Genomic DNA, 18,587 nt, shown 5'->3' on the forward strand with positions numbered 1-18,587 from the left:
TAATACATCAAGGAACATTTATTTTTCTTATTCTGTAATGAAATACATACTGTAAGTGCAAAGAGTTAGTCCAGGGTCTAAGAACTACATTGAGTATAGTTGGACAGTTAATTCAAACAAATTAAATATCATCAGATATTCCTTGTCTTCATAGTAGTCAAACAACGGTACCTAAAACACCAGCTTGTGTATAGTTCCTTATAGTTATACAAAAGCAAAAACCCTACAATTACCACATCTAAAACACATATTGTCAAATTATTTTGTGCTTGAAAACACCAAAAGGAAATCATTTTATATATATTGTCATATACTGAGAGAAGCCCCACCAGCAAACTCGAACATGAAGCGGTATTTAACATTGGCAGCAGAGCATTTCTGTAGGCATCTCTCTTTTTTGTGCCAAATCTTAGTTTGTTGTAAGCGCAGCAAAAAAACGTAGCATGAAAAACTGCACAAAATATATCAAATATTTACTCAAGGCTTGACGTCATGCACTTAACAAGCAACACAAAAGAAAAAAAGGCTGGTTCTTTTTGTTCAGAATTGTGTACTTGTCTACCTAGACATAAGATCTTGAACATGAGTGATTTACTTTGTGTTAACCGTACTAGACAGTTTTGGGGTAAGGGCTTCTTCAGTGGTTGGTTTTAGAGAACACCTAGATGAAATGGTACTACCCCACAGATAATGACAAGGCTCTCCAACAATGATCAAGCTGTCTGAGCTGGACCTCGCTGTTAGCTAGACTCGCGTCTACTCTTCCTTTCGCTTGGCCCCGGGGATCTTCGCCTGGATCCTGTTGCGACAAAACATGAGGTCAACTCGGATACAGTACTGATTTATTTCAGTGTAGTCATGAACCTTTTCTAGTTTGTATCAAGATGATCATTACAATCTATTTCTTCGGTGGATGTTCCAGAAACTACCATGTTCATTCTTGAGTAGAAAAGGTCATAACCACTTACTTCCCCACTACAGAGTTCACTTGGGTCCGTATTAGTCCAACATATTGGTCAATCTGTGCCTGAGACAGAAAACAATTTAGATTCAATAGAAAATGATTTTGTGAGTAAACAAAAATGTATTCTAGAGAGTGAGGGTAAATTCTTACCTGGTGTTTCTCATAGACAATGGGCATGCTAAACATGGACACCACGGCTGTAGGGGAAGAGAGAGGGAGAGACGGCATGTTAAAGCAGTTTGACCTCGTCACCCCCTGGGAATATACTCATATGCACACATTGTGTCCACAGAGCCCCACTCCAGCTCAGAGACTTATCTACACTAGGTTAATAGAAAAATAACACAAATATGAGATACTTTGTCTTCAGTTGTGAATGAAACCTTTGAACAAAGCCCTTCATAAATAACATTTTGGATTTTCATCACATAGATCTTTTTGGGAAGTGAAGCCGACTGAACTTTAATCTAAGATTAAAATCTATTGTTTTTGCTAAAAAGGGCAGAAGGGAATAATCCACTTTGATACAGAACTTAATTGATACAGATTGCAGTAAACCTGGTTCCATGAAGAACCATATGTTGTGATCTTGTCAGGAGGTCATGTGCTCCACAGCGTGTGTTCTCTCTGTGTTGGGTTAATCATTTACTGACAATGGGGTACTGTGATGCGTGCTTATTACAGCCCACTCCCCTGATTATAGTAACAACTCATACCGACTGGCTTTGTGATCTTGTAGATGGAGAGGTTCCAATAGGATGCTTTATATTCCGTTTTGTTATAAAATGATGTTAGACAGAAGAGATAAAATATGAGCTGTATGTCAGGCTCAACATGGGGTGCAGAGCTGAGTAGAACAGTAGCTAGGCACTGGAGGATCCTCACCTAGAATAAGCAGAGTCAGGCCATTGAAGAGAGCGCCCACATAGGTCAGCAGCCACATCAGCACAGCAAACTGCAACACAGTGTAAAAACACTTAACTCTTGGCACTGCTTCACCAAACAAGCCCACCCCCACAATTTATGGTATGTGTATTTGATGTTTGACAGAAGGTATAAAATACTAAAATAATGAAATATTTGAGGTTTTAACGTGTCCATTGATGATGTTTGACAGTAGAAATAGTAGTGAGATTACAGACACTAAAAGTGGAGTGTTGGTGTCCATATCATTCTTGTAAAAGCCTAGAGATGAGAGAGAGGCTGACCTTCAGTGAGTCGATGAGGTCCTGGACCAGGAAAAGCCTACGGAGCTCCTTCATACAGGTGTTGGCGTAGAGCAGAGCCTTGTCAGCATAATTACCAATCTGATCCTGGGACAGAGAGATCTCCACTTCCAGATAGGATCTGTTGGGGAAAAAGTACAGGAGACTGTTGGTGTCTAGGCTAAAGTGACTTTGTAAAACTGATTTGTGAATGTAAATGGCAGATTTTTTAATGTGCCGAGAAAACCTCTATCATCTTCTATCATCTCTCACTCACTTGAACGGGTGTCCTTCATCGGTCTTCTGCACAGCCTGAAGCACAGACTTGTAGATCCTGAAGCTGATGCTGGCAGAGAGGGCGGCCAGGGCTAAGTAGGCTCCCACACTGACCACACTGAACTGGGTCAGAGAGAAGAGCAGCAGGAGCACGCTACCGAACACAGCTCCAGACTGCTTCACGTTCCTCCAGTAGAGCAGGTCAATGGCTGGGGGGAGGAGAGAGACAGGAGAGCAAGGTTAGGATTCAGAGTTAGGCCCAGTATTACACAGTGACAGTATGATGACCTAACCGTAAGGTCACCCCAGCATGACACGGTATAACCCAACCATCGGTCACCTCAGCATTACAGTGATAGAATGACTTCACAGTGCTCAATTTACAGTGTTCCTGTCTACGTTGTGATATCACTTACAGTGCCGTAATCCCGTGTGTCCCAGGCATTTAGGTCAAATAACTGGAAGCCCATAGCAGCCAGAAGTCCTCAGAGACCCCTGACGTGTGGGATTTTGCTCTAACCTATATTTTTTATTGCGTTTGATTCGGCTGTGGATTCATAAACGTAGGTGTGAATGCGTCTAAGTGAAAACTTTTCTATCCGGCTTCTTTTCTCCTATATATAGAGTGACCTTTGCCAACGATAATAGCGAGCTGACTATTACTTGTTGAACAAATGTCACTCAATTTATGTTGCCACACCGGTGGTGGCACTCTATCTGCCAGTGACGTGTGATTTTATCAGTAGTAGTGGTCAGCACTCGGCCTGGTCACACACACAAGCGACCCTGCAGTACCCAAACACAACCTGGTTCCCCAGTTGTACAACTGTATTAGCCATTCACAGAGCTGGGTTAATCATTGACCTGGGGGCCTGTGGAGCCAGTGGCATAAATAGATCCAGATAGTGTCCAGAGATAAGAGCTTAAAGTGACCTGGTCATTCTACAGCTCTACGGCCAGAGGAATTAGAGCACAGTAACAGATGAGAGGCCCATTTGGGACCATAAGAATGAACAAACTAGGCTACATCATAAGCCACACTAGTAAACACCCAAAGGAGATACAGTCTACTTAAATGAGGGGATACAGCCTAGTTAAATAAGGAGATACAGTCTACTTAAATGAGGGGATACAGCCTAGTTAAATAAGGAGATACAGTCTACTTAAATAAGGGGATACAGCCTAGTTAAATAAGGAGATACAGTCTACTTAAATGAGGGGATACAGCCTAGTTAAATGAGGGGATACAGCCTAGTTAAATGAGGAGATACAGTCTACTTAAATAAGGGGATACAGCCTAGTTAAATGAGGGGATACAGCCTAGTTAAATAAGGAGATACAGTCTACTTAAATGAGGGGATACAGCCTAGTTAAATGAGGAGATACAGTCTACTTAAATAAGGGGATACAGCCTAGTAAAATAAGGAGATACAGCCTAGTTAAATGAGGGGATACAGCCTAGTTAAATGAGGGGATACAGCCTAGTTAAATAAGGAGATACAGTCTACTTAAATGAGGGGATACAGCCTAGTTAAATGAGGGGATACAGCCTAGTTAAATAAGGAGATACAGCCTAGTTAAATGAGGGGATACAGCCTAGTTAAATGAGGGGATACAGCCTAGTTAAATGAGGGGATACAGCCTAGTTAAATAAGGGGATACAGCCTAGTTAAATGAGGGGATACAGCCTAGTTAAATAAGGGGATACAGCCTAGTTAAATGAGGGGATACAGCCTAGTTAAATAAGGAGATACAGCCTAGTTAAATGAGGGGATACAGCCTAGTTAAATAAGGGGATACAGCCTAGTTAAATAAGGAGATACAGCCTAGTTAAATAAGGAGATACAGCCTAGTTAAATGAGGGGATACAGCCTAGTTGGCAACCTAAATAAGCTTTCTTTAAATCTATACTATTTCATACATCCAATTGAATTATGTCTTAAAAGACTGGTGCCATGTGCTGCTATCTCTGTTTTTCAGGGCATCCGTTTTCAGCCCCCAACAAAGACGACACAGGTTTATCACCCCTGGATTAGGCCGAGTCAGTGCACCATTCCAGCTCAACTCAGGAGAGGGCTGTATGGGTCACCTATGTTGGCTGTTAACACAGGCTTGTTTCCATGAGAACAGTGGCTGGTTCACCCACATTAGTGAGCTGTCTCCTCCACATCCAGTGACTGTGGCTCAGTGTAAATCCAGCAGCCAGCTGTTGATGTGACACCTGCAAGCCCTCTGTTTTACCAGGAGAAAAAGTCCGTTCCAGAGTGTTTGTGCTCCTGTTCTAGAGAGGAGTAAAACACTGCTGGGTCCCCTGGGTGTCTTCCTCCCTAAGCCCTCCTGCCTGCTTGCCCGCATGCACTAATTTTAGCCGTGGAGCTGTGAACAGCACAGAAATGACGGCCATCTTTATTTTCTACCATAGGCATCTATGGATGAAAAAAAGGCGTTCTAAAACAGGGTGCTGAAAGACACTCGTTTTACCGCCTCTCTGTGGGTGACAGGTGCAATGCTAGGCACATTCTGCCATTTCCCCATAATCATCTGCCCAAGTCAGCAAGACTGAGCTGCCCTCAATAACCAATACTGACTGACCTCTGTCCCTGTAATCAATAACTCTAATCAATCAGGCTGGATTACCTCTATATATCTGACTGAGTGCCACTCCCTTTAAACCAAGTACCAATATCACTAGTCACTAACCCACTCTCTATGATTTTCCATTTATCTACAGTATTGCTTGTAATGGAGATGCTCAACAAGAAAAACACACACACATTCACACACGCACCAAGCAAAGCAGCTGTAAGACAGACAGGCAGGACAGCAACGCCGGAGAGACTTGACAAACAGCAGCAAATGTGCCTCATGTGCCTTGTGATCTGATCTACAGATTGCACAAAGAGAGAAAAGCTTTAGCTAGTGCGGTAGAAGTGTGTGTACTGACCTGCGGCTCCCATGGCTGAACAGGGAAAGAGGCAGCTGCTTTATCCACAGACAAAAGGAGAGCACTGAAGGGGGACTACCCCCCCCTCCTCCTCTCAGCCGGGGAGGGGAGGGGCCACAAGCACGCAGGCTAATCATCCTTGGTCTAGGCAGGAGGACCGGAGGGTGGGCGTTAAGGGGAGCGGTTGCCAGAGAGCCGAGCTGCGATCCAACACACACACACACACACACACACACACACACACACACACACACACACACACACACACACACACACACACACACACACACACCCTCTCTCTCTCAGTGAGCTCTTTCATACCCTGGTTATAAAGCACAGCCCCACTGACAAATGACAAAGACTGCCAAGCAAGGACCAAAATAAGGAGACTGTATCTGAATCAAAATGGTGGATGGGTATCTCTCTCCACCAGACAAGAAGATGGAGTTCTTTCCGATCATTTACTTATTATCTTATCAATAGCCCGCAGCATGTGACTTCATTGGCAGTATAGCATCTTGTGAGTGGGCATCGCAGCAGATCTGCAAGGTCTGTGAAGGTGTTATAGGACTGTATACTGAGGATGAAAGATGCTGCCTGAAATATACTGCTCTATTAAAATGCTTCAGCTCTGTGAGGATCTGGTGAGCGCCTGCCTGATGCAGTTACCATAGCTACGGTGCTCCATTTTCTCCCCCTCCACTCACAGAGAGAGAGAGAGAGAGAGAGGAAGGGGGAAGCAAGGAAAGAGAGAGATGGAGGGAGGGCGGGCGGGCGGGAGCGAAAGCACTTCCTGGAAAACAGAATCAGATTCACTTGCTTTGTCTGAATCTGGGGAATGAGGGACACGAACTCTTCACCAACACACACCCAGCCACTCCCTTTATAGTTCAGCACAAAAGGACAAAGGGCCGTTTAAACATGGAGGCAGGCATTAGTCAAAACAACAGACTGTACGTCATGGTCATGGTGTGAATGGGTTTCTAAACGTAGCTGATAGAATATGACAAGGTTTAAATCCCACTATAAAAAGGGTAAAGGGAGTCTGATGGCTGAATTAGGTTTAAATCCCACCATAAAAAGGGTAAATGGAGTCTGATGGCTGAATTAGGTTTAAATCCCACCATAAAAAGGGTAAAGGGAGTCTGATGGCTGAATTAGGTTTAAATCCCACCATAAAAAGGGTAAATGGAGTCTGATGGCTGAATTAGGTTTAAATCCCACCATAAAAAGGGTAAATGGAGTCTGATGGCTGAATTAGGTTTAAATCCCACTATAAAAAGGGTAAAGGGAGTCTGATGGCTGAATTAGGTTTAAATCCCACCATAAAAAGGGTAAATGGAGTCTGATGGCTGAATTAGGTTTAAATCCCACCATAAAAAGGGTAAATGGAGTCTGATGGCTGAATTAGGTTTAAATCCCACTATAAAAAGGGTAAATGGAGTCTGATGGCTGAATTAGGTTTAAATCCCACCATAAAAAGGGTAAATGGAGTCTGATGGCTGAATTAGGTTTAAATCCCACTATAAAAAGGGTAAATGGAGTCTGATGGCTGAATTAGGTTTAAATCCCACCATAAAAAGGGTAAATGGAGTCTGATGGCTGAATTAGGTTTAAATCCTACTATAAAAAGGGTAAATGGAGTCTGATGGCTGAATTAGGTTTAAATCCCACTATAAAAAGGGTAAATGGAGTCTGATGGCTGAATTAGGTTTAAATCCCACCATAAAAAGGGTAAATGGAGTCTGATGGCTGAATTAGGTTTAAATCCCACCATAAAAAGGGTAAATGGAGTCTGATGGCTGAATTAGGTTTAAATCCCACCATAAAAAGGGTAAATGGAGTCTGATGGCTGAATTAGGTTTAAATCCCACTATAAAAAGGGTAAATGGAGTCTGATGGCTGAATTAGGTTTAAATCCCACCATAAAAAGGGTAAATGGAGTCTGATGGCTGAATTAGGTTTAAATCCTACTATAAAAAGGGTAAATGGAGTCTGATGGCTGAATTAGGTTTAAATCCCACTATAAAAAGGGTAAATGGAGTCTGATGGCTGAATTAGGTTTAAATCCCACCATAAAAAGGGTAAATGGAGTCTGATGGCTGAATTAGGTTTAAATCCTACTATAAAAAGGGTAAAGGGAGTCTGATGGCTGAATTAGGTTTAAATCCTACTATAAAAAGGGTAAATGGAGTCTGATGGCTGAATTAGGTTTAAAAATGGCAGATCATGACTCACATTAGGAATCATGCAAAAGTCTGGAACTAGCGACAATGTGTTTTTTTTATTCACTGACAAAATACCTCCATCTGAGAAATGATCTACTTATCAACATTTATTTTTAAACAAAACCTAAGCTACTGGTGAACGAGACCGCTTCAAATCATTTGTTAAATGCCCTTTTATTAACCCATTCATGTCCATAACGGATCATTTCCTTTAGTAAATGCGTTCTCTGAGCTTACTAATGGACAAATCTGAAGAAAAATAATAATAATAGAAATCGGCCAAAGCGTTTGTCTACAATGTGGGTTTTTGATATTGTACTACATTTAGTCTTTGGACACATGGGGTGACTGTTTTTATGCATTTCATGAACCAAGTCCAGTGAATACATGTTAAAGTGATCAGATCAGAATAATATATATATATATGAAAACAATATCTAAAGAAATCCACACACACCGCTAGAGTACATGCAGTGTAAGCAAATCCAACGCAAGTCAATGGAGACTGAAGAGTGAGTCATTTTACAGTATGTTCCCTATTTCTCAGATCTTTAAACATGTTCAGATCTTAATGTTTGGTATATAGATAGTCAGGACCAATATATAAATAAATCCACACACACACACTCACTCCTAGAGTATATTATACAGCATAAGCAAATTGAATGCAAGTCAATGGCGAGTGAGGCCTGCTACAGCATTCTCCCTCTTTCTCTCCCTCTCTCACAAGCACACCTGTGTACACACATACCACAGACATCAATGCACACCCGCCGTGTGAGTGCGTGTGGATTGCTTTAGATATTGTTTTTATATACACTGAGTGTACAAAACATTATGAATACGTGCTCTTTCCGTGACAGACTGACCATACGAATCCAGGTGACAGCTATGATCCCTTATTGATGTCACTTGTTAAATCCACTTCAAATCAGGGTAGATGAAGGGGAGGAGACAGGTTAAAAAATGATTTTTAAGCCTTGAAACATGGATTGTGTATGTGTGTCATTCAGAGGGTGAATGGGCAAGACAAAATATTTAAGTGCCTTTGAACGGGGTATGGTAGTAGGTGCCAGGCGCACCGGATGTGTCAAGAACTGCAACGCTGCTGGGTTTTTCACACTCAACAGTTTCCCATGTGCGTATCAAGAATGGTCCACCACCCAAAGCACATCCAGCCAACTTGGCACAACTGTGGGAAGCATTGGAGTCAACATGGGCCAGCATCCCTGTTGAATGTTTTCGACACCTTGTAGAGTCCATGCCCCGATGAAGTGAGGCTGTTCTTAGAGCAAAAGGGGGTGCAACTTAATATTAGGAAGGTGTTCCTAATGTTTTGTACACTCAGCGGTCCAGATGTTTAAGATCTGACAGAGAAAAAAACGCTGATAAAATGACTCCGTAAATGTGCTGATACTGCATATAGTCTAGGTGTGTGTGTGTGAGAGAGGAGGGAGTGTGTGGATTTTATATATTGGTCCAGACAATCTATATACCAAACATAATTAAGATCTGAACATGTTTAGAGAGAGAAAACGTAAAATGCAAATACTGCATGTACTTTAGGGGTGTATGTTTGAGAGAGAGAGTGTGGATTTCTTTCAATATTGTTTTCATATACCGTACCAGTCAAAAGTTTGGACAAACCTTCTCATTTGTGGGTTTTTCTTTATTTGTACTATTTTCTACAATGTGGAGTAATAGTGAAGACATCAAAACTATGAAATAACATATGGAATCATATAGTAACCAAAAGAGTTAAACTAATCTAAAAATATTTTATATTTGAGATTCTTCAAAGTAGCCAAAAGTTGACGACAACTTTGCACACTCTTGGCATTCACTGAACCAGCTTCGTGAGGTAGTCACCTGGAATGCATTTCAATTAACAGGTGTGCCTTGTTTTTTTATTTAACCTTTATTTAACTAGACAAGTCAGTTAAGAACAAATTCTTATTTGACAATGACGGCCTATCCTGGCCAAACCCTCCCCTAACCCGGACGACGCTGGGCCAATTGTGCGCCGCCCTATGGGACTCCCAATCACGGCCGGTTGTGATACAGCCCAGGATCGAACCAGGGTCTGTAGTGATGGCTCTTGCCCTGAGATGGAGTGCGTTAGACCGCTGCGCCATTCAGGAGCCCCAACTTTTGTTAAAAGTTCATTTGTGGAATTTCATTCCTTCTTTCTTTTCCTTCTTGCGTTTGAGCCAATCAGTTGTGTTGTGACAAGGTAGGGGTGGTATGCAGAAGCTAGTCCTATTTGGTAAAAGACCAAGTCCATATTATGGCAAGAACAGCTCAAATAAGCAAAGAGAAACGACAGTCCATCATTACTTTAAGACATGAAGGCCAGTCAATACGGAACATTTCAAGAACTTTGAAAGTTTCTTCAATTGCAGTCGCAAAAACTATCAAGCGCTATGATGAAACTGGCTCTCATGAGGACTGCAACAGGAAAGGAAGACCCAAAGTTACCTCTGCTGCAGTGGATAAGTTCATTAGAGTTAACTGCACCTCAGATGAAGTAACAGACACATCTCAACATCAACTGTTCAGAGGAAACTGCGTGAATCAGGTCTTCATGGTCGAATTGCTCCAAAGAAACCACTAAGAAGAGACTTACTTGGGCCAAGAAACACGAGCAATCGACATCTGTCCTTTGGTCTGATGAGTCCAAATTTGCAATTTTTGGTTCCAACAGCCGTGTCTTTGTGAGACGCAGAGAAGGTGAACGAATTATCTCTGCATGTGTGGTTCCCAACGTGAAGCATGGAAGAGGAGGTGTGATGGTGTGGGGATGCTTTTCTGGTGATACTGTCAGTGATTTATTTAGAATTCAAGGCACACTTAACCAGAATGACTACCACAGCATTCTGCAGCGATAAACCATTCCATCTGGTTTGGGTTTAGTGGGACTATAATTTGTTTTTCTACAGAACAATGACCAAAACACACCTCCAGGCTGTGTAAGGGATATTTGACCAAGGAGAGTAATGGAGTGCTGCATCAGATGACCTGGCTTCCACAGTCACCCGACCACAACCAAATTGAGATGGTTTGGGATGAGTTGGACCGCAGAGTGAAAGAAAAGCAGCCAACAACTGCTCAGCATATGTGGGAACTCCTTAAAGTCTGTTGGAAAAGCATTCCTCATGAAGGTGGTTGAGAGAATGCCAAGAGTGTGCAAAGCTGTCATCAAGGCAAAGGGTGGCTACTTTGAATAATCTCAAATATCAAATATATTTTGATTTGTTTAACACTTTTTTTGGTTACTACATGATTCCATATGGGTTATTTCATAGTTTTGATGTCATTCACAGGGAAGGGAAAAAAAAGGCAGACCAACCAACTGCATCTCCATCTTACACACAATACAGTATAATAAACATGGCTGCCATAGAAAATTACAGCCAGTTGGAAAGGCAGGGAGGAGGAAGGGAAACCATTTTCACTCCCCGTCCCTCTTCCTAACCCAGAGGTGATACTAATGCACACCATGATGGAGAAAGAGACAGACGGAGGCTGTGCCTTTCTCTCCCAGTAGCTGCAAAGTGCCCTGGCAGCCGATGGATGAGACTGATGTAATCAGGATGGGTGCGCCCTGGTTGCCATGGAGACAGTCTGTCAGTGCTGTCCGGATGCTCCGACAGCCTCGCACACAATAAAAAACTGAAAGACTCCGAAAACAGCTTCCCCGCAGAGCCCTCAGACCGGGAGAGTGATAACAATGACACACCCTGGTTTCACATTAACACACATATAAAAACACACACAGAACACAGACACACAACACAGACGGCTCACAGCATGTGTGTGTACATTCACCATTACGCCTCACACCTACCTTTGCCCTTTGTCTCACACGGCAGAGAGAGAGCGTGATCAGGGCGTGTCTGCTGTCACCCCCCTGGTGAAGGTAAACAGCTCAGCCTGATCACCCAGGCCCCGACTAATACACACCATGGATACCCCACACAACCATACATGCAACATCCCCCTTTCATACACACACACAAACTACAGCTGCACTAGCAGCATAAATACACATGCTCCTCATACATACATCATTTCACCACTCACAGCCTAGACACACACAATAAACACAGCAAACGCATCAGTACCCTGGCCTTTCCAGCTGCTCCAGGAGCACTCCTTCTTGGTACCGTCTGCAGTGGACTGCATGCTGATGATCAGTTATCTCCCTGATTTCCCTTTCTTTCAGTTCTCTGTTTTCTTCTAGCTCTTCCTCTTCTTGTGCCACTGACTCACTCAGTCATCCCACAATGGCATGAATGGTTGGAAGGATGAGATGAGGGAGAGATGCGGAGACGAGAGGGAGGGAGGCAAGGTTTTCAAGGTACTGGTTGGCTCGCAGAGCACACAGACTGATGCTGTGGAGCAGTGTTGGCGAGAACAGAAGGAGGAGAGGGAGTGTGGGGAGTGATCAAATTGTAAATACAACACCACAGTTGCTACTGCAGCAAATCATCCATGCAATGATTTAGTGCCTGGGGAGGGGAGAGGGGGTAGTCTTTTCTTGAAAGGGGAGGTAAGCACTATTTCACAATAAAAGTTCCCGTGCTGATCCTGATTCTCAAAGCAGACTAGGGCGGTGGGCAGGGGGGGATTGGCAGTGAAAGAGTTAACCAACATGCCCTTTGATGAAGCTCAGTCGGAAATAGGCATATATCCTAGCCCGCCCCCAGGCTAGGTTTATCATGATCCATATTGTATATAAGATCATTTACAGATAAAGCGCCATGTTGAAATTACAATGTAAAAAAAATCTGACGTCATCTTTCACAGCACTGAGACTAAAGACTGAATGAAAACAGCTCTCCCGCAGAGCCCTCAGACTGGGAGAGGGATAACAATGGCACACCCTGGTCCAACCTACCCTTTCACATTAACACACCTATGAAACACACACAGAACACAGACTCACAACAGACGGCTCACAGCATGTGTGTACATTCATCATTATAAACAGAGTTTTGTGTTAGGACTGAGGATTCTATAGGCTACTGCTGGGGTATGGACCTAGCGTTGCCAAGGAATAATCTGGCAAATAGTCAACTCCTCAAACCCTTTGTATGCTTGGTACAAAAGAATGTTTAAGTTTGCAGTCAATATCACGCAAACACTGTAGCTATTTTCAATAGTCTCACTAAATATTGAACAGCCTAAGTGCTGGTCTTTTCAATAATTCATGGACTCACAGTGATGCATGGAGGCATGTAACGAGCTGTGTGCAATGGACAGTATCATGTCTAAACATTGTCTGTGGGCTTGGATAGAGAATAACCATATCCTCATGATTTATAATGTTATAAACATTGACCCCCTCTATTTCAGTGACATTGGTACAGTCAGTCTGTGCACAGACAGCCCTGTCGACGTCCCCGTCACACCTTCTGCTCACTGCAACCTTAAAAAATATATGATCCTCTGCTGGGTGCTCCCCTCTAGGAAGGTGTTGCCATGGCAACTGCTGTGGAGCTGCACAGGCTGTGGTACATTATGTCTGCTCTGCTTGTCTTCTCTCAGCATACATACGGACCTCTGTTATAGTCTATGGTGCACTGCACCACCTAGTGGTGGAGGAATATAAACTTCAGCAAATGGGTTGACCTGCTTTTAGGAATTCGAGAACCTTCTGTGTGTGTCTGTTTGTAAACACCAGGAGAGGAGGGGAGCTTCGGCTTTTACTCAAGCACATCCTTAATGCTTTCATTCCTCTTTACTCTCCCCAACGGAATAAAAGAGCGGCACTTATATACCACAGGTGGATATTGTGCCGTGACAGCTGAAGAACCATAGAATAACTGAAATGTGATATTTCTATCACTGCATCTAGCCATACATAAAGTGAAACCTCCTAAGCCGATGCTTGTGTTCCAGATTGTACATCACAGGGTTACATAAACCCACTGTTTACAAGAAGGATGAAAAAGAAGCAAATAGAAGAAACACAAATAATAAAGTGCCAACACAAAATGTCCGGCTTAACACACACAAAGAACTCTGACTCGATGTGGTGCAAATTGGCTGGCGTGATCTCTGGCATGATCTGGGATGATATGTCTGTCTGAGTTACTTCCTGACATGATGATGGTACTGGGTGTTAGGAAACAGATGGTCTGTTGGGGATTTAGAAGAGAAAGTCAAGGCTGTGTCTAAAAATCCTATATGAGAGTGAGGGATTAGTTATGATACCTTCAATGACGTAGAATGGATAGAGGCTCATCCTTTGTTGATTTATCATGGTAAAAATGCTGTTCTCAGACATGTTTTGTAACTGTAGTCTACCACCAGAGGGAAGCAGATCTTGAAATCATGCAGCAGCTCATAATCCAAGATGCTCACACCCATCACAGTTCTCAACGGAATCAGCCGTCTCACAGCAACACTTTCATTTCCTGACCTTGTCAACAAAAGGACTATAACAACACACCATGACCCTCCATGTTATCTCTCCTGGTGCATCACACACTCAGGGCAGTAAAAACAGTATGTGAACAACCTGCTGTATTAGAGGGATTCCATTGCCATACCAACAGCCTGGTAAAAAAACGTGCAGTTACTAGTGTTAAAACACGGCAACCGAACAGCCACTGGATCCTCCACTGACAAACAAATGCACCAACAGATACCATACTACCTGTTCCATAAGCTGGTTGAGCAATTTCTGTAGTGTTGTGATGATATAATGCAGATGCAACACAACTGCAACAAGGAAAGATAAGTTATGAAGATAGCATGGCTTCAAGGAGGGATAATAGTGTAACTACAGTAGGTAGGTTTATCACTACAGATTGTATGTTGGAATGCAGGGTTCATCATGGGCAGCACGATTCCAGAAATAACATACAAATTCTGAATCAGCAGATTAGTTAATTAATTACAGGACTTACTTTTCTGTTTGTCAAAGCCCTCCATAAAGACAGGCGCAGCAGGTTTAGCCAGGTCTCCTTTCCCCTCAGTGATGTGCTTGTCGTCCAGGAGGGGCTTCTCGGACCTCACCTCTGGGGGCACGGTGGCCATGGGGGGCTTGGGCTTAGTTGGGCGATCCTCCTCCATCTTCATGGGGCTCTTGCTCTTTTCATTGGATGATTTAATCATGGAGCTTGTCACAGGCTCTGCTGGGACCAGTTCTGGGGCAGGGCTGGCAGGGGACGCGGCGGTGAGGATCAGAGGTGAAGGGGTGTTGACCCCCTGTTTGGGGCCGGACCCCTCTCTCTTGGGGCTCTCCTCATTGGCAGACTCAATGAAGAGCTCACTGTCCAGCTCAGCCTCCCTCTCCTCCCTCAGGATGCTGTAGGATGTGGGTCCCTTGGCGCTGGGAGGGGTGTCGAAGGGGTTGCCAGCCTGGCTGAAACCTCCCTTGCTGCTGGGAGACTGCTCGAAGGGGTTGTTACTGGACTTGGTGCTGGGGGGGCTCCGCAGGGGGGGCTCCTCAGAGACCAGCTCTATCTCAGAGTCCCCAGACTCTGCACTGCTGCCGTCCTGCTCACTGGCCTTGGTGGAGCCCGGGGTCGGCTTGCTGCTGGGGACAGCCGTGAACAGGTCTCTGGAAGGGGATTCTTTTTCTGCAGAGATAGAGAAAAAAAAAAAACAGAGCCGAATTAGAGTACTAATATGAGACATTGAATGCATCTTTAACATGTTTTTATGTCCTTTTATGATTTGTTGTAAACCTATAAATTAGAGAGCGATGCTTGCTGAACACTAAACGAGAGAGCTCGGTTTGTTGTTTTTGTAAAGTTGTGACAGTGTTTCCTCAGAAAGTTTGGTTTATATACTTAATGATTTTGGATCCCGCGATGCGGTTAGCCTCACTTTCTGTGACCGCTGCTATCTGTCCCGGGATCCTACCAAACCAACAAGTCTGAAGTTGTTTGGTGTAGCTAGCTACCAGCTTCGTTTCCCAGTCTTGTGACTGTTTTCCCTGCTGCCGTTTTCCTGCCACCTGACCTAGCTTTAACTCCGTTGTATTGCTACCAACGTTACCTATTTTGTGTGTTTTTTCACATTGTTTGTTACTTATTTTGTACATAATGTTGATGATACCGTCTCTTATGACCGAAAATAGCTTCTGGATATCAGAACAGCGATTATTCACCTCGAACTGGACTAAGATTTTTTCTTTAATGAGTCTGACGCAAAGGATATAACCGCTCACTTTCGGTTATTTGAAAAACAAAATCTCCAAAATCTAGTTTATTTTTAAACAAGCCATAGAAAGTTGGTTGCAATTTCAGTTTAATCCACCAGAAAAGACAGCACAAATAATACAACAAATATTGTGGTTAAACTCAAATATACTAATTGATATCTATCCAATAGAGAGGGTTTTCTTTAATGGAAACTTCTCTAATGTAAAACATAAAGCACTTTACTGTTCTCTATTTTTACTAATGATCTACCACTAGCATTAAACAAAGCCTGTGTGTTTATGTACGCTGATGATTCAACCTTATTCATGTCAGCAACCACAGCTAGTGAAATCACTGCAACCCTAAACAAAGCTTGCATTCCGTTTTGGAATGTGTGGATAGTCAAAACATAAAAGCATTGTATTTGGTACAAACCATTCCCTAAGTTCAAGACCTCAGCTGAATCTGGTAATGAATGATGTGGCTCTTGAGCAAGTTGAGGAGACTAAACTTCTTGGTGTCACCTTAGACTGTAAATTGTCAAGGCATATTGATTAAATTGTTGTAAAGATGAGAGGGCTGTCTGTGATAAAGAGATTCTCAGCATTTTTAACACTACCGTTGACCGAACAAGTCCTGCGGGCTTTAGCTTGATCTAATCTTGACTATTGCAAGGTGATATGGTCAAGGGCTGCAAAGAAGGACCTAGAAAAGCTGCAACTGGCCCAGAACACAGCAGCACATTTTGCCCTTCAATTTACACAGGGGTTTAGTCTCACGAGTATGCATGTCAGTCTCTCTTGGCTCAAAGTAGAGGAGATACTGACTGCATCAATTCTTGTTGTTGTGAGAAATATTAGTGTTCAAAATTCTAAATTGTCTGTATGATCAACTTACATATAACTCTGACAGACATACTTACCCCACCAGACATGCCACCAGGGGTCTCTTCACAGTCCCCAAATCCAGAATGAATACAAGGCAAGAGTATTAATAGAGCCATGATCTCAAATTACTCAAGCAAACAGCAAAAGTTGCTTAAAAACATAAATAAAAACATAACGTCTCTCCCCTATCTCACCTAAATAATTCGAACATGTTGACCAACCGGCACTGCGTATGCGTCTCCGTGTGCCATCGTCAAAGTGCTGCTTTTGTCTGTCCCCACCAGACACGCTCATGATACGCAGGTTAAAATATCAAAACCAACTATGAACCAACTATATTAATTTGTGGACAGGTTGAAACACACATGAAACATGCATGGACATTGAGCTAGCTTACTGTTGCTAGCTAATTTGTCCAGGAAAATAAACATTGGGTCGATAACCCACGTGGGTACAGTTGAAGTCAGAAGTTTACATACACCTTAGGCAAATACATTTAAACTCAGTTTTTCCACAATTCCTGACATTTTATCCAAGTAAAAATTCCCTGTCTTAGGTCAGTTAGGATCACCACTTTATTTTAAGAATGTGAAATGTCAGAATAATAGTAGAGAGAATGATTTATTTCAGCTTTTATTTCTTTCATCACATTCCCAGTGGGTCAGAAATGTACATACACTCAATTAGTATTTGGTAGCATTGCCTTTAAATTGTGTAACTTGGGTCAAACGTTTAGGGTAGCCTTCCACAAGCTTCCCACAATAAGTTGAGTGAATTTTGGCCCATTCATCCTGACAGAGCTGGTGTAACCGAGTCAGGTTTGTAGGCCTCCTTGCTCACACACGCTTTTTCATGTTCTATAGGATTGAGGTCAGGGCTTTGTGATGGCCACTCCAATACCTTGACTTTGTTGTCCTTAAGCCATTTTGCCACAACTTTGGAAGTATGCTTGGGGTCATTGTCCATTTGGAAGACCCATTTGAGACCAAGCTTTAACTTCCTGACTGATGTCTTGAGATGTTGCTTCAATATATCCACATCATTTTCCTCCCTCATGATGCCATCTATTTTGTGAAGTGCACTAGTCCCTCCTGCAGTAAAGCACACCCACAACATGATGCTGCCAACCTCGTGCTTCACGGTTGGGATGGTGTTCTTCGGCTTGCAAGCATCCCCCTTTTTCCTCCAAACATAACAATGGTCATTATGACCAAACAGTTCTATTTTTGTTTCATCAGACCAGAGGACATTTCTCCAAAAAGTACAATCTTTGTCCCCATGTGCAGTTTCAAACCGTAGTCTGGCTTTTTTTATGGTGGTTTTGCAGCAGTGGCTTCTTCCTTACTGAGAGGCCTTTCAGGTTATGTCGATATAGGACTTGTTTTACTGTGGATATAGATACTTTTGTACCTGTTTCCTCCAGCATCTTCACAAGGTCCTTTGCTGTTGTTCTGGGATTGATTTGCACTTTTCGCACCAAAGTACGTTCCTCTTTAGGAGACAGAACGCGTCTCCTTCCTGAGCGGTATGACAGCTTTGTGGTCCCATCATGTTTATGCTTGTGTACTATTGTTTGTGCAGATGAACGTGGTACCTTCAGGCGTTTGGAAATTGCTCCAAAGGATGAACCAGACTTGTGGAGGTCTACAATTCTTTGTCTGAGGTCTTGGCTGATTTCTTTAGATTTTCCCATGATGTCAAGCAAAGAGGCACTGAGTTTGCAGGTAGGCCTTCAAATACATCCACAGGTACACCTCCAATTGACTCAAATGATGTCAATTAGCCTATCAGAAGCTTCTAAAGCCATGACATCATTTTCTGGAATTTTCCAGGCTATTTAAAGCCACAGTCAACTTAGTGTATGTAAACTCTGACCCACTGGAATTGTGATACAGTGAATTATAAGTGAAATAATCTGTCTGTA

The 18,587-nt window shown here is 42.9% G+C and overlaps 1 protein-coding gene across 3 annotated transcripts in view; it reads right to left on the reverse strand.

The window, feature by feature from the left end:
• Positions 1 to 18,587, reverse strand: part of LOC106598511 (reticulon-1-A) — a 46,144-nt gene continuing 27,557 nt past the window's right edge. The window contains exons 3-9 of one of the 3 annotated variants that reach the window (XM_014189566.2): positions 14,535 to 15,209; positions 2,447 to 2,654; positions 2,173 to 2,311; positions 1,850 to 1,919; positions 1,115 to 1,161; positions 969 to 1,027; positions 1 to 799 (exon numbers count right to left, since the gene is read on the reverse strand). In XM_014189566.2, coding sequence (XP_014045041.1) covers positions 757 to 799; positions 969 to 1,027; positions 1,115 to 1,161; positions 1,850 to 1,919; positions 2,173 to 2,311; positions 2,447 to 2,654; positions 14,535 to 15,209 — 1,241 coding nt within the window. In that variant the 3' untranslated portion in view covers positions 1 to 756. Of the gene's footprint in view, positions 800 to 968; positions 1,028 to 1,114; positions 1,162 to 1,849; positions 1,920 to 2,172; positions 2,312 to 2,446; positions 2,655 to 5,389; positions 5,522 to 11,741; positions 12,120 to 14,534; positions 15,210 to 18,587 lie in introns of those variants that run through there. The other 2 variants (XM_014189592.2, XM_014189619.2) reach the window with 2 other exon arrangements.

The sequence above is a fragment of the Salmo salar genome, chromosome ssa01, assembly GCF_905237065.1.
Source record: "Salmo salar chromosome ssa01, Ssal_v3.1, whole genome shotgun sequence".
Taxonomy (NCBI): Eukaryota; Metazoa; Chordata; class Actinopteri; order Salmoniformes; family Salmonidae; genus Salmo; species Salmo salar.